This window comes from Arvicola amphibius, chromosome 10 (assembly GCF_903992535.2).
Source record: "Arvicola amphibius chromosome 10, mArvAmp1.2, whole genome shotgun sequence".
Taxonomy (NCBI): Eukaryota; Metazoa; Chordata; class Mammalia; order Rodentia; family Cricetidae; genus Arvicola; species Arvicola amphibius.
The window spans coordinates 122,839,124-122,853,107 of NC_052056.1; the positions used below are offsets into that span (position 1 = coordinate 122,839,124).

The 13,984-nt window shown below is 51.9% G+C and overlaps 1 protein-coding gene across 1 annotated transcript in view; it reads left to right on the top strand.

Annotated features, from left to right (window-relative positions):
- Positions 1 to 13,984, top strand: part of Myo18b (myosin XVIIIB) — a 191,843-nt gene that overhangs the window by 114,166 nt on the left and 63,693 nt on the right. Inside the window, exons 36-38 of the mRNA XM_038344547.1 lie at positions 1,415 to 1,498; positions 2,031 to 2,168; positions 5,609 to 5,794. Of these exons, the coding sequence (XP_038200475.1) occupies positions 1,415 to 1,498; positions 2,031 to 2,168; positions 5,609 to 5,794 (408 nt within the window). The remainder of the gene's footprint in view (positions 1 to 1,414; positions 1,499 to 2,030; positions 2,169 to 5,608; positions 5,795 to 13,984) is intronic.

A 13,984-nucleotide genomic window follows, 5' to 3' on the forward strand; every position in this document is an offset into this window, starting at 1 on the left:
CCAGCATGCTACCCCACCCTGTCAGCTCTACCTTGTCCTACAGGAGTCTGGAGCTGAGGCGTGGGGGCGGACACTGAAAGCCACAGTGTCAGGCAAATTGGAGGGAAAGTGGGGGTGATGTGGACCTGGGCAGGGAGGAGACAAGGAGGCTGGGAAGAGTGGGGGCTTCGGCTGGAGTGAGTGGGGGATGGGACCGAAGCGCCCAGTGGGTTTCCGACCTTATCCCAGGGAGACAAGCTCAGTCCAGGAGCATCAAACATCTTCCACACTCACCCCCAGAGGGGAGGCATGTCTGCAAGACAAGCGGATGTGACCCGAATAAGGAGTGGAATCACCAGGGTTACAGCCGCCACCAGAGAGTCTGTGCCTGAGTTGTGGTTAGTTACGTCCAATGTAGAAATTATTCTGTGCGGCCACAAGCCTAAACATACATGTGCCGTGACAAGTGAACAAAACCAGACATGAGGCAGAGCAGGAGCCAAGAGGCCCCCACATGCTCAGGAAACTCGCTCCTCAGAGACTGCCAAGCTCAGCTGTTGCCTCCACATCCTACAGGGGTCTTGACTCCCCTCTCTCTCTGACCTTGGGGCTAACCTATGGAGGGGGCCAAGCAGACACTCTGCCCATAGTTAGATGAGGATACCAAGGAGCAGAGAGTCCCTGACTCACTCTGGCTGCTGTCCAAGTGCAGGTTCCCAGCTCCCTGACACTCACGGCGCTTCTCCTCCCAAGTTAGTTTTATCATTACCCTGACTGGATAGAAGTCGCTGAAGGGCGGGATCACCCGGGCTCGTGATTTCAGGAGTTTGGTACCTGGTTGTCTGACCCCAGGTGCTGGGAAGGACATCACTGTAGTTCGAGTTTGTGGCTCATGGCTAACAGGAAGCAACAGAGATTCAGCAGGAAGGAGCCTGGACGGGGCACACCCCAAGTGATCTACTTCCGCCATCTAAGCTGCACCTTCCACAGTTCCACCAGCTATAGGTTCAAACTGGAGATCTAAGGATGGATCAAACCTTCCTTGCTGCCCGAGCCCTGACTGCCACTTTCCAAAAGCCCTTCGGTGGCAAGCAACACCCCGCTCGACCTAGTCTATGGGAGACACTTCTCATTCAAAACCACAGTGCCACGCTTGGAATGTTTACCGGATCCAGGGGCAGCCCTGATTGTTCCGGGCTCTCCAGCGTGTGACATCAAGAACTCGACAATCACTGAGTCCCTGGACTGATGCCATGGAGTGACTCAACAGAGATGTGGCGTTGGAAAGTTGTGACTCAGCAAACCGAGACGGGGTGTTGGGAAGGGGTAAAAAGCAACTTTCAAGGCGCCATCATTGTCACAGAACTGATAGAGATCTGTGGGCTGAGGAAGGGGTTCTGGAAAGGCCTCTTTATCTTGTTTTCTGTCTCACCAGTCTGCTGCTGACATCGGGCAAATTCAGGAGCTGCAGCTGCAGCTGGAAGAAGCCAAGAAGGAGAAGCAGAAGCTGCGGGAGCAGGTATGTGCTCAGAGCCGCTATGCTGTGGGGGATGGGAGGATCATCAGGTCGTCTGCTCAACTTCAGTCATGTGCCAAGTGCATCGTGAAAGTCCTAGTGGAGAGACTGCGCCACACACTCCTGTCACAGTTGCCCGTTCCTGCCCCACACACAGATGGCCCCATGTACCATTCAGTGCTGGCTCCCTCCTCCTCATTCCCCCTCTGAGAAATTGGTCCTAAGAAGAGAAGATGCCTGTGTGTCAGGCCCACAACCCTTTGGGAGCTCTTCCATAGGAGCCATGATTTCTCTAAACCTCAATACCTAGATGATTACTTTTAGCCACCAACTTCTCTTAAGTCCTGCTAGAGCTGGTGTGCATGCCTGTCAGAGTGGCCATGTCCCATTGCACGCGGGTGCCGAGTCCCAATGCCCATGCCTATTGGATGGCGCTGGCCCATGTGGACGGTCAACATGCAGCAGTGGAGCACAGAGCTGGTGCCAGGGGCGGGACTTGGGTCAATGGTGCCAGTAGACTCCTCAATGTGCCCAGCTGCAGGTGGCTCAGCTTCGTATCCAGTACCTGGAGCAGTCCACCGTGGACCGCGCCATCGTCAGCAGGCAGGAAGCTGTCATCTGTGACCTGGAGAACAAGACAGAGTTCCAGAAGGTGCAGATGAAGAGATTTGAGGTATTGAAGCCCCATGAGCCACTGGGAGCGTGGGGAGGCAGGGATTGGTGTGTCAGTCCCCATACCACTTGGTTCGCATGCTTAGCTTGAGATGACTTCGACCACTCCATCCATTCCTGTCCTTCCCCTGTTATTTTCCTTTGTTCTTCTACCTATTTCCTGGAGCCACCATGCACCCATTCATCCTCCTCCTCTGCCCACTCCTGCCACCATCTTCAGCCCATTCCTCTCTTGCAGCTTGTTTTTATTCCGACTCTCATCACCCTCCTCTCCTATCTCCTCCCCTCTCCTTCCCTTCCCCTTCCCTTCCTCTCGCCTTCTTCAGTCCCAGACTCCACTGCCCACCCTTGAGTCCATGGGTACCACTCTCTCCATCTCTGTCTATCTGCTCATCTTCTCATATACCTCAAATTCCTGTGGTCAGTTTCTTTCACAGCCATCTATGAAGCTCCGTGTTGGTGTGTACAGGACGGACATGTGAGCACAAACACCCGCAGTACAGAGTATGCCATGACTGTACAGGTGGAACCTTCTAGCATGGAGAGCCCACCTGGCTTCCAGGATGTCTGCAGTATAGCAAGACCCTGGTGGGCTTGGACGGAGTTAGCGAGGACCCTGACGTCAATCTTGAGCCAATAATTTCAGTGTGTGTTCACTTTTTCTGTGGACCAAGGACACGAAACATGTACAGAGGTCACCTCCACTATCAAAATCCTCCCCATAGCTCTCAGCAACGCCATGCAGAGTGAGAGTAAGGACAGGCCTCACTGAGAGCGCGGGGTCAGGTAGAAGTTGATGACCCCTGTCCTGACCGTCTCCCCGGGGCCTGTGCTCTAGTTTCTCTGTAGCCCTCACCCCTTCACTCCATTGGTGTTTGGATGTGAAAGGCTGTGCCCCTCATCCTGAAGCTCTCCCCATCCCAGGACATGTGGTCTTAGATACGGCTGCTGTGGATAAACAGGAAAATTCTTGTTGACCTTGACCTTCATAGACTTTCCAGGTAGCAGAGGCCTCTAGACTCTGGAAATGTTGAGTACTCTACTGAGTGGCTGTCTATGTCTGTGGAGTTGTTACTGAGTTCTAGCATAGACAACCATCAGCAGGGAAAGAGAAACCTGATGGTAGAACCTGGAAGATCCCAGCCTGTAATCACTGGTCCCCTCTGTCACCATTATCCAAGCATAACAGTACCTGCGTCCCTGCTGCGAAGGGTCACTGGAGACGCCGTGTGATGCCTCTTTCTCCCCTTCCACCCTGACAGTCTCTAAAATGGGGCTTAATAGGGCTGCTCCCCTTTGGGTGACGGTCTCCGACCCTGACTCGGTCTCCTCCAACCACGGTTCCCAGAACTCCCAGCAAGGCTTGAAATGGTCACATGACCCTTGCCTGTGTCAACACTGCCATTTTCCCACTGGCATTCCACAGATCCAGATTCCAGGCTTGCTGGCTGCCTAACAGATCCAGATAACACTGAGGCCTTTCTAGTGTACAGGGGCCTGAATGCTTTTGTCTTCATCCCCTCATTAAGTCTAATGGGTTTCTGTCCCGGGGAAAGGCAGAGCACTGAGGGTCGAGAGGAGTGACCTCACCCTCACCCAAGGCTCCCATTCATAAAGCCAAAACTTTGGTTGTGCAGAGTACTAATCCAGCACCCCTCTCCCTCCCTCCTCCCCTCTATCTCTCTCTCCCCCTCTCTCAGGTGTCCCTCCACTTCCTAGATCTTGGGAGGCATGGGGCCGAGGATTGTCAGGCCACCCTTCTGCAGCCCTGTTTGGGCCAAATGCCTATCTTAGTCTATTAGATCCTGGCAGTGCCCTGGGACACAGACACCAGAGCCCCCACCCAATCACCCACACATGGTCATACAGCAGGAAGAGGTAGAGGCAGGGTTTGAACTCAGAGCCTCTTGGAGGCAGATTCTCCATGTATTTGTCCCATAGTCTCTCCAGACAGTTTTTATTTCAAAGTGAATTCTTATTTTGGGAGGGCAGAAATCACAGTTCTTTTTTTTAAATGTTGTTTTGGTTTGGGTTTTTTCTTTTCGTTTCTTCCTCTTATTTTTGAAATTATTATATAATCACATGATTTCCTCTTCCCTTTCCTTCCTCCAAGCTCTTCTATCTATCCCTTCTTTCTCTCTTTCAAATTCATGGCCTCCTTTCCATTGCTTGCTTTACATGCATGTAGGTTTGTACATAATGCATAGTCCTAAATACAACCCGCTCGGTCTGTTGAGTATGTTTTCAGGACTGACCATCTGATGCCGGATAACCCAGTCAATGTTCTTCCCTGAGAAAAACTAACAAACCACAGCTTTTAAAAATGTTTTTCACTTTTATTGATTCTGTGTGGATTTCACATCATGCAATCTGCTCCCACTCGTCTCTCCATCCTCTTGCATCCCCCCTCTGTCCTTGCAACCTCCTCCTCCCAAACAAAACCAATTTTAAAAGAAAACCAAACAAAACAAACAAAACAAAAACGAAAAGAATCTTGTCATGGAAGCTGTAATACGGCCTGTTTACCCCTTAGTCCACTCATCTTTACTTGAAAGTGGTCTGGTTCTAGACCTCTGGTTTCTGCTGCACTATTGATAATGCTTTCTCACTGGGGCTCCTCTTGGATACCCAGTTGTCCTGCGTCTTGAGGATCCTGCCCTCCGCCCCCATCTGTAAGTTCGTCCCCGTCACATGCTCCCACAGTTCAGAGATTCAGTGGATGTTGGAATGGGCCAACTCATAGCCCCAGTTCTAGGCCTGGCTGGTCAGCTCACTAGTTCTCCCTCACGGTCACAGGTGAGCTCTCCAGCGCTGCCTCAGCCAGCGCACCCAGATGCAGCCTGCAGCAAGAGTGGAGCCAGTTCTCCTGCTCTATGGTCGTTAGATCCAGGTCCCCCTCACTCATTTCTCCAGGGCCAGCTCTACTGTTTTGCCCAGGCAAAGTGTAGGGTTCTCTGTAGGGCGCATGTGAGGGGGTGGGATAAACTCTCCTGGCCTCAGGGCTGGCTCATCTGCAACCCTGACAACAGGGTCTCTAGTGTGTTGCCAGTGGGGTGCAGGGCCTGTTTTCCTGGGTGCTCCTAGCTAGTGAGGGGCAGGGCTAGTTCTCTCACTCTCAGGACCCCGAGGCCAGCTCTCTCCTGCCACAGGTCACAAGAGGTAGAAGGGGGAGGGCATCTTTCCGTCACCCATGCCACTGCATGGCAGATGGGGGTGTGCCAGCAGTAACTCTGTTCTTCTCATGACCTCAGGGCCGGTCCACCTTAGTCCCTGACAGTAGGGTCAGCTCTAGTGTGCTGTCTAAACAGAAACCACAACTCTCAACCCGGATCACTTGGCACACACTGCAGAGGCCCAGCGAAGGAGTCCATTCTTTTGAGACTTTGCTTCGGACCTCTGGTTTCTTCAAATGAGACCAACCAGGCTTTCTGCCCTTCCCAGGTCCTGGTAATTCGACTTCGGAACAGCCTGATCAAGATGGGTGAGGAGCTGTCTCAGGCAGCCAAGTCAGAGGCCCAACAGCGAGAAAACAGCCAATATTACCAGCGGCGCCTGGAGGAGCTAAAGGCAGAGATGCAGGAGTTGGTGCAGCGGGAGGAGGAGGCCAGCCGGCGCTGCATGGAGCTGGTGAGGGCAGCCCTCGTGGGCTCTTGTGTAGATGAGCATTTGGGCTGGAGTGGAAACTTCCTTTTGGTGGGAGACTCTAGGTTGCCCTCTTGGGCCTTTGGGGGAGGGTTACCAAGGAGGGAGAAACAGAAAACATGGGCTGAGAGACAGCACTGTCATTGGCTGCAAAATCTTGAGGTGTACCCAAAGCCAACCGATGGTGTTCTGTGCTGCTGGAAGCATCTACTCAGGCCTGTGTTCTCTGCCTCGCATAGGCAATGCCAAGGATAGGGTGGCCTTGGGCAACACGGAGGGAAACACAGTATATTCAATGTCTGTCTTTCCTGGTGTCTCAGCACCCGTCTCAGTGTGGAATGCTCACAGCAACTATGGTATGTCGAGCAGGGAAACTGAGGCTTCAGCTGCCACTTGTGGTAAATGTGGATTCCCCTCTGGGCTTGGAGCAGAGATAACAAACGTGGAGGGTGGAAGAGGTGTCTAGAGACTCCTGTGCTGGGCACGAACAGAACAGTGTGCCTGTCCTGAGTGAAACACTTCCTGTACTGGGCACGAACAGTGTGACTGCCCTGAGTGAAACACTTCCTGTACTAGGCACGAACAGTGTGACTGTCCTGAGTGAAACACTTCCTGTACTGGGCACAAACAGTGTGCCTGTTCTGAGCGAAACACTTCCTGTTCTCAGTGAGGAATCCTATGTCTGTGGTGAAGATGGGGAAACTGAGGCCCTGGGCTATCCAACATGCCAAAATGAGGCTTGGTGAAGGGACATGGGTTTGTATCTCTAGCCACGCTATTAGTCACTGGCATCTGAATCTCAAGCCATCCACGGCATGGACCACGTACATTTTTAAATTTGTTTTCTGCCTTGTGGGAATATCCTCCATCTTTTGATGTATTGTTCCAAGAACAGTGGGATCACAGAGCACATGATAGCATTAGTCTTGGGACAGGCATATTGAGGTCTTCAGGGCTCTTACTCTGCAATGTGGGGGCAGCACCCCTCTTTGTCTACTGCCACTCAACCTTCCAGCAAGTGAACCTGCACTTAACACTGTCCTTAAGGTCCCCAAAGTGAGGTCATTTCCCTGCCTTACTGCGAAAGGGCTTGCCCGCTGTCCTCTACTACAAACGAGCTTCTCGAGCCACCATCCTCCACGGCCAGAGTCGAGCTGTCAGCTCCGTCCTTGACAGGCCAGCTGCCTATGCGGTGACAGGCGAGGTGCTCTACAAAGCCTGAGATTCCCCAGACCGGTCCAGGTCCCTGACTGAAGTTTCCTTCCCAGCCTGAGGGAGAGAAAGGCTTTCCTCCAGTTGACAAGCAGGGCTCATTAGCCGCCCGCTGTCTCTGTCACCTCTGGCCCGGAGGAAAGCCTAACCTCCATCTCCCAGCATGTCTTTGTTAGCTGGCTGCACGCGCGGGCACACTGGTCGGTCAAATGGCAGCTTTTCTTCTGTCTGTGCTGCCTCCCTGCTCCCATGTCCTCTCTCCCTCTTTTCCTTTCTCTCCTCTGCACCTCTGTTCCTAGGGTAATGTGCAGCTCTCTAGAAACTCTCAGCCGCTGGAGAAATGAGACAGATGTTGATGTTGCAAGAGACCCAGGCTGCTTGGAACTTCTCAGAGCAACCTTAAGATGTGTCCCCTGTGGGTTTTATAAGAAGGGACTGCAAACGGGGTGTGGTTAAAGCCACAGGCTGAGTTCTCAAATGTTGTGGATGGAGGTCAGACCAGGCCACACTCACTCTGAACACTGCCCCCTCACCCCACCCTGCCCTCCCTGCCTCCTGATGGCTGTAGGTCCTGGCCAATGGCAGCTGGCAGCACAGCTCTAGTCTGAGCCTCCATTTCCACAGACCCTCTTGCCTGAGGGTGCAGGCCTCAGCTGTCCTTCTGTACCGGTGGCGACAGTTCCCCCTGGGTTTGGGACGTACCCTAAATGAAGGTTGAGTTGATTGTGCAAATAAGCTCACGTTCACAATCCTGGGTGCACATGTGTCAGGGAAGGCCACCCGGAACTCACCCTAGAAGTACAGGCATCACTTCTGCCGTGGCAAAGGCATCTGGCACATCCCACAGTCTATGTAGGGCATCTGAGGTGAGCAAGCTCACGTGGGCAAGTTCACCTGGAGGTCTGCATTGGTTACTTCCATCTCTGTGATTGACACACCCAACAGAGACAGCCTCAGTTAGGCAGGGGGAGGCTTATCTTGGTTCAGGTTTCCAGAGCTCTTAGCCCTCATGGCTGGGAAGACACAAGGTGGGAGCCACGCACTCCGTGACTGCAGAGGTTGGTGACATCGTCTGTTCACACCAGTGCACACCAGGGTCAGGAAGAACACATCTGAACCAAGGAAGGATTTAACCTTCAAAAGCCACCTATAGTGAGCTATTTCAGTCTGTTAGGCCTCATGACCCAATGGCTCTGTAACCTTCAAAGTAGGGCCACAAGCTGGGTGGGCTCAGGAGTTCAAAACATGAGCCTGAAAGGGCTATTTCCAATTCAAATCACCACACACCACCTCTTGCTAAGAGTGGTTGTTCCCAGTTTACCAGTATATTCTCGTCCTTCGGGTCCCAAGGACTCTGCAGCAGGAAGAAAGAGGTTTGGGCTAGCAGAGATACTTAACAGGCAGGCTGAGGAAGGAGGTGGGTCTCCAGGTCCCCACGGTTTGGAAGCGAGGACACTGAGAAAATGACATGCTTGCTGTCATTTGAAGACACCTTGTTGCTAAGGCTAGTTGTCTTCCTGCTCTGGCATCCTGGTCAAGGTCCATGGCTGGGAACAGCATATCTTCCCCTGTGTCTTCTCTACAATTCTGTGCAGAAGTCAGAGCCCTGGTCCCATCCTTCATGCTGGATGTGTCCTCAGAGTGCCTACTGTGTGTCGAGCTAGGTGTTCTCAACCAGTCCACATATGGGAAATACAGAACTGTTACAGCTTGGGTCCTGGCCTTTCCGAGGCCAGGTGTAGAAACAGGAATTTAGGTCACTGGAGGGCACACCCTCGAAGGGGATATTGGGGTCCCAGCCCCTTCCTGCCTCTTCCTTTGCTGCTTGACTTCTATTGGTTGAGTAAACACCTCCACCATGTTCCCACGACAATGTTCCAAAGCACCAGGGCAGGAAGTCGGGAACTGCTACCCCTGAAACTGTGAGCCCACACTAACCTTTCCTCCTCCTCCTTGTTTACCTCAGGTGTTTTTCACAGCCTAACACAGTAACCATCACTCATGTATTTTGCACAGATGCGGTTTCCTATTCAATGGGCCAGAATCCTCACAGAAAAACTCAGCGTCATGTCCCACTTAGCACTGAGTGTTCCTCCCAGGCACACTACCACCACCACAGAGCCATGTCTAGAGCAAAGCGTTGCCATCTGTACCTTCTATTTTAGAATTAAGATCTCCCAAAAGGAGAAAGGTAATTTCCTAACTCTGTAATTCAAGCATTCATTTATCTATCTACCCATCCACCCATCTATTCACCATCCATCCATTCACTCATTGATCCATAAATTCCACCCACCCATCCATCCATCCACCCATCCATTCATCCACCTAGCCATCCATGCATCTATCTACCCACCACCAACCTACACATCATCCATCCACCCATCCTTCATCCATCCATCCATCCGCCCACTCACCCACCCACTCACTCACCCACTCATCTATCTACTCACCCATCCACCCACCAATCCATCTCCTCATTCATCCATCCACTGATTCTCTCAGTGAATGTTGAGTTTGTTGAAATATTGACCATCAACTCTGCCAGGCCAGGACCATAAAGGGGCAGAGGTGGGAGGTTGCTCAGGGCAACCTGGAATGACAGAGCTGGAGCTGTTGACCATGTGTGTCTAGCACTGAAGTCTTCCCTGAGATATCCCTGGCCGTTCAGTTCAGCTCTGCTGAAAAATGACTCCATTGTAGGAGACCAAGTAGGATTCTGGGCCCCTGGGACCCATGAGCTGTCACAAGGATGTTGATGGATCTTCTGTCTGCATTCCTTTCCGCCTGTCCCTGGCCAGCTCCATTCGTCACAGCTGGTGTTGGTTTAAAGGGCTGTGAGCTGTTGCATGTGGGTGATTGATCCCCCAGCCGGCTCACCAGCACATCCAGATCAACATCCATTACCCCACCAATGGAACTTCTCTCCTTGCGAAATAAGAAAAATGAGCTCTGCCCATTAATTTTAGTGGATGTACTATTCCTAGCAACTCCAGGCACCATTGTGGAGAAAAGAATATTCTGGCTCTAAATCACTCAAGTTCCTTTGTCATTGGGGTACAAGACAGCTCGCCTCTGAATTTATATTCTGTTGTTTTGAGTTGTCACAGAGCTCAGGAGAACCAACCTGGTCCCTGGACAGTCTGGGGAAGTTGTGGGCTGATGGTGGGCTTCACGAACCTTGCTCTCCCACCTCAGCACTGAGACCTACCACCTTCTTACTTGACTGGCCTTGTGCCTTTGCCTGCGCTGCCTTAGCAACTCAGAGCTGGTGTCATGTGGCCGGCTCCTACACAGCGCAGGGCTCACCTGTTCCTTACCAGCACCTGCACTCCCGTCTTGCAATGCAGACAGATTGGGTTCACTTGCTGTGGGAGGTTAGTCACTGCAGTCTGGCACCAGCCAGATGTCTCCGTGGGTAAAGGTGCTTGGAATCGATGCTGATGGCCTGAGTTTGATTCCCCCATGGTGGAAGGAAGGAGCTCACTCCTGGAAATTGTCCTCTGCTGTCTCCAGACTCCATCTTACTTAGTATTTAGAATGAATGCTGTGTGCCCAGGCCCTACCCGACCCCCGAGAAAGAAACTGGCTGTGGGACTGCAAGCCTGACTCTTCAGCCTTCTTCCCACCCCATCTTTCTCATCCCAGATCCTTCCACCGTGTGCCAATGGAAGACAACTGCCTCCCCTCCCCAGCTCTCCTCCCACGGTTACTCATGGAACTGTTCTTACTTGCATAGGAGATCAAAGTGTACGTTGATCCTATTGGGCTTTTATAAGTTACCAAAAAATGGATGTCATAAAAACAAAAAGACCCATTATGTTCCAGCTCAAGAGACCAGAAGTCTGAAATCAAAGTATTGGCAAGGCCACCACACCCTGTAGATTCCAAGAGAGACGTTGTGCTCTTACCCATAGTCTGGTGGCTTCAGGTGACCTCGGCAGGTGGCTGCACCGGCTGGTCTCTACTTGTGTCCTCACACGACTTTCTCTTGCCTACTGATTGTCTCTGAGGCCACATTCACTGGATTTAGAGCCACAGTGTCTGTGACCATTCTTGTCATTGTGACCATTTGACTCATGGCTTTAGAGAGTCCATCATGGTGGGGAAGCTGTGGTGGAGAGTTTGGTTCATGTCATGGTGGGCCAAGAAACAGAGGACAAAAGTGGGAGCACTCAGGGATGACAGAAATCCAGACCTCATCCCCTGAGTGTTCAGAACCTGCCCCAAATAGTGCCCCCAAGGCCTTCTACATTGTAAGCCCGAGGGGGACATTTCATATCATAGCTATTACCGGACTCTGACCCGGTCTTAACACCTTCATTAATCGCTTTTGCAAAGACCCTGGTTCCAAAGTGTCATACTTTGAGGCTCCAAATGGATATAAACAGGGGTTGGGGTACCACCTAACTGTCCATAGGGTGGCAGAAAGAACAAACCCTCGGATGTCTCAGCTAGGATTGCATGACCTGCTGGCACCTGTGAGACACAGGATGCAGCCCTTGCCCATCGAGTGGCTGTAAAGTTGAGAGAGACAAGAAATGCCTTTATCATAGCACATGGCAGACACTGAGAGTTTCCATTTGTGTTCTTTCTCCTCTCCCTTCAGAGTTGGGCTCTCTCCTTCCCTCTAACGTGATCTACCTCACCCTGCTCTGTGTTCTATCCCCCACAAATCTTTTCAGTTCAGTTTGTGGTTTGGGTGGCAGTGACAGTGGGTGCCCTCCACTTCTCCCAGCCAGGCTCTGGACCAAGGGCGACAGTGGGTGCCCTCCACCTCTCCCAGCCAGGCTCTGGACCAAGGGCGACAGTGGGTGCCCTCCACTTCTCCCAGCCAGGCTCTGGACCAAGGGCGTTACATCCAGGTCTCATCCTGTATTTTTACTAGTAAAGGAACCGGGCAGCTTCTCTAAGTCCTAGGAAGTGACAGAGTTAGAATTTGAACCCAGGCCCGAGCCTCTTTAAGGCCTATTTTCAGACTCAAAATATATTAAGTCCATGCTGTTTACTCATTGAAGTTCATTTTCAAGAAAAATCATAAAAATTATTACTTTTCATTGTATAACTTAGGGTTTTCAAACCATAGTGTTATTCTGGGGTGGGGTGCTGTGGGGTATAGTCCAGCACATGTGTTATTCTGGGGTTGGATGCTGTGGGGTACAGTCTAGCACATGTGTTATTCTGGGGTGGGATGCTGTGGGGTGAAGTCTAGCACATGTGTTATTCTGGAGTGGGGTGCTGTGGGGTACAGTTTAACACATGTGTTATTCTCAGGGTGGGGTGCTGTGGGGTGCAGTCTAGCACATGTCTTATTCTCAGGGTGGGGTGCTGTGGGGTGCAGTCTAGCACATGTGTTATTCTCAGGGTGGGGTGCTGTGGGGTGCTGTGGGGTACTGTGGGGTGCTGTGGGGTACTGTGGGGTGCTGTGGGGTGCTGTGGGGTGCAGTCTAGCACATGTGTTATTCTCAGGGTGGGGTGCTGTGGGTGCTGTGGGGTGCAGTCTAGCACATGTGTTATTCTCAGGGTGGGGTGCTGTGGGGTGCTGTGGGGTACAGTCTAGCACATGTGTTATATTCTAAGGTGGGGTGCTGTGGGGTACAGTCTAGCACATGTGTTATTCTGGGGTGGGGTGCTGTGGGGTGCTGTGGGGTGCAGTCTGGCACATGTGTTATTCTCAGGGTGGGGTGCTGTGGGTGCTGTGGGGTGCAGTCTAGCACATGTGTTATTCTCAGGGTGGGGTGCTGTGGGTGCTGTGGGGTGCTGTGGGGTGCTGTGGGGTGCAGTCTAGCACATGTAGTAGCACCTTGTCCTCTGTTCACTGGGAACAAATAGCATCACCATCAAAAAATGGCTCCAAACACTGCTGAAACCCCAAAGAGGCAAAGTCACTTGCTTCAGAGGGGTCTGATCAAATTCTCATAGTCACCGTAAGAGTGACATTTGTGCAATGTCCCATCTTACAGATGACTCAATTGAGGCTGGGGAAGACCATGAGATATACCCCAGGTCCCAAGGCAGCTGGAGAGGGCCCGCATGAGAAGACAGAGTCCAGAATGGGAAAAGGGAGTGTACCGGCGGGCACCGGCGGAAATGTACCGGCGGGTACCGGCGGTACCGGCGGTCGGAGGGGTTAGGGAATAACCAAGATAGTCCTTTTATAATAAATCAGTTTTAATAAAAGGGGAAATAAGGGAACTTACAGAACCAAGGGTCCAGCGGAGCAGAAGGTAACGCGGGGGAAAGAAAAACGGGGTCCTCCCGGCGCCCCGATGCTATTTAAGGGGTATCCTACCTCGCTGGGGCAGCCACGCCCCTGAACGCAGGGATTGGGCCAGCTGCCCCAACAAGGGAGAAACTTAAGTTCCCGTACAGGGAAAAAGGACAGTAGTGTCCATGAGCACCTAGTGGTAACTTTTGGAGACCCAGAGGCAACATCACAGTGGATTCCAATCTGGGCAAAATTGAAAGCCTCGTTATAGACTGTGTACTTTTAATAATGTTTAAATAAAATATGGGAGCACGGGTGTGATCTCCTCCCCACGTCTGGCTTGTCAGCACCCTGGCAAGCTCATAAATAGTTAATGGACAGCCACTTACAGCTCTCCTTCTGTTAAACCCAGCATCAATTTTATATGCCCATGAATTATGGATCTGCCATTGCTTTGGGGTGCGTTTTCCACCTTCAAATGGGAAAAAATGAAAAGAAATCCAGGTCTTAAGGAAATGAGGGGCCCAGCCCCGCCTCTGTGTCCATCCATTTTCCTTTAAAGAAAAAGGCTTCCCTGGGTATAATGCATGAGTGAGGTGGATCTCACAGTGTCCACCAGACGCTGGGACGGAAACTGGAGTGAGGGCCAGCGAGTGCTCAGCTGACCCTTCATGGAGACATCGCCTGGCTTCTTGTGTCTACCCACGCCCATGGTGTCAAACATCCTGCCTGGAGCTGAGTACAGTTCACTAAAC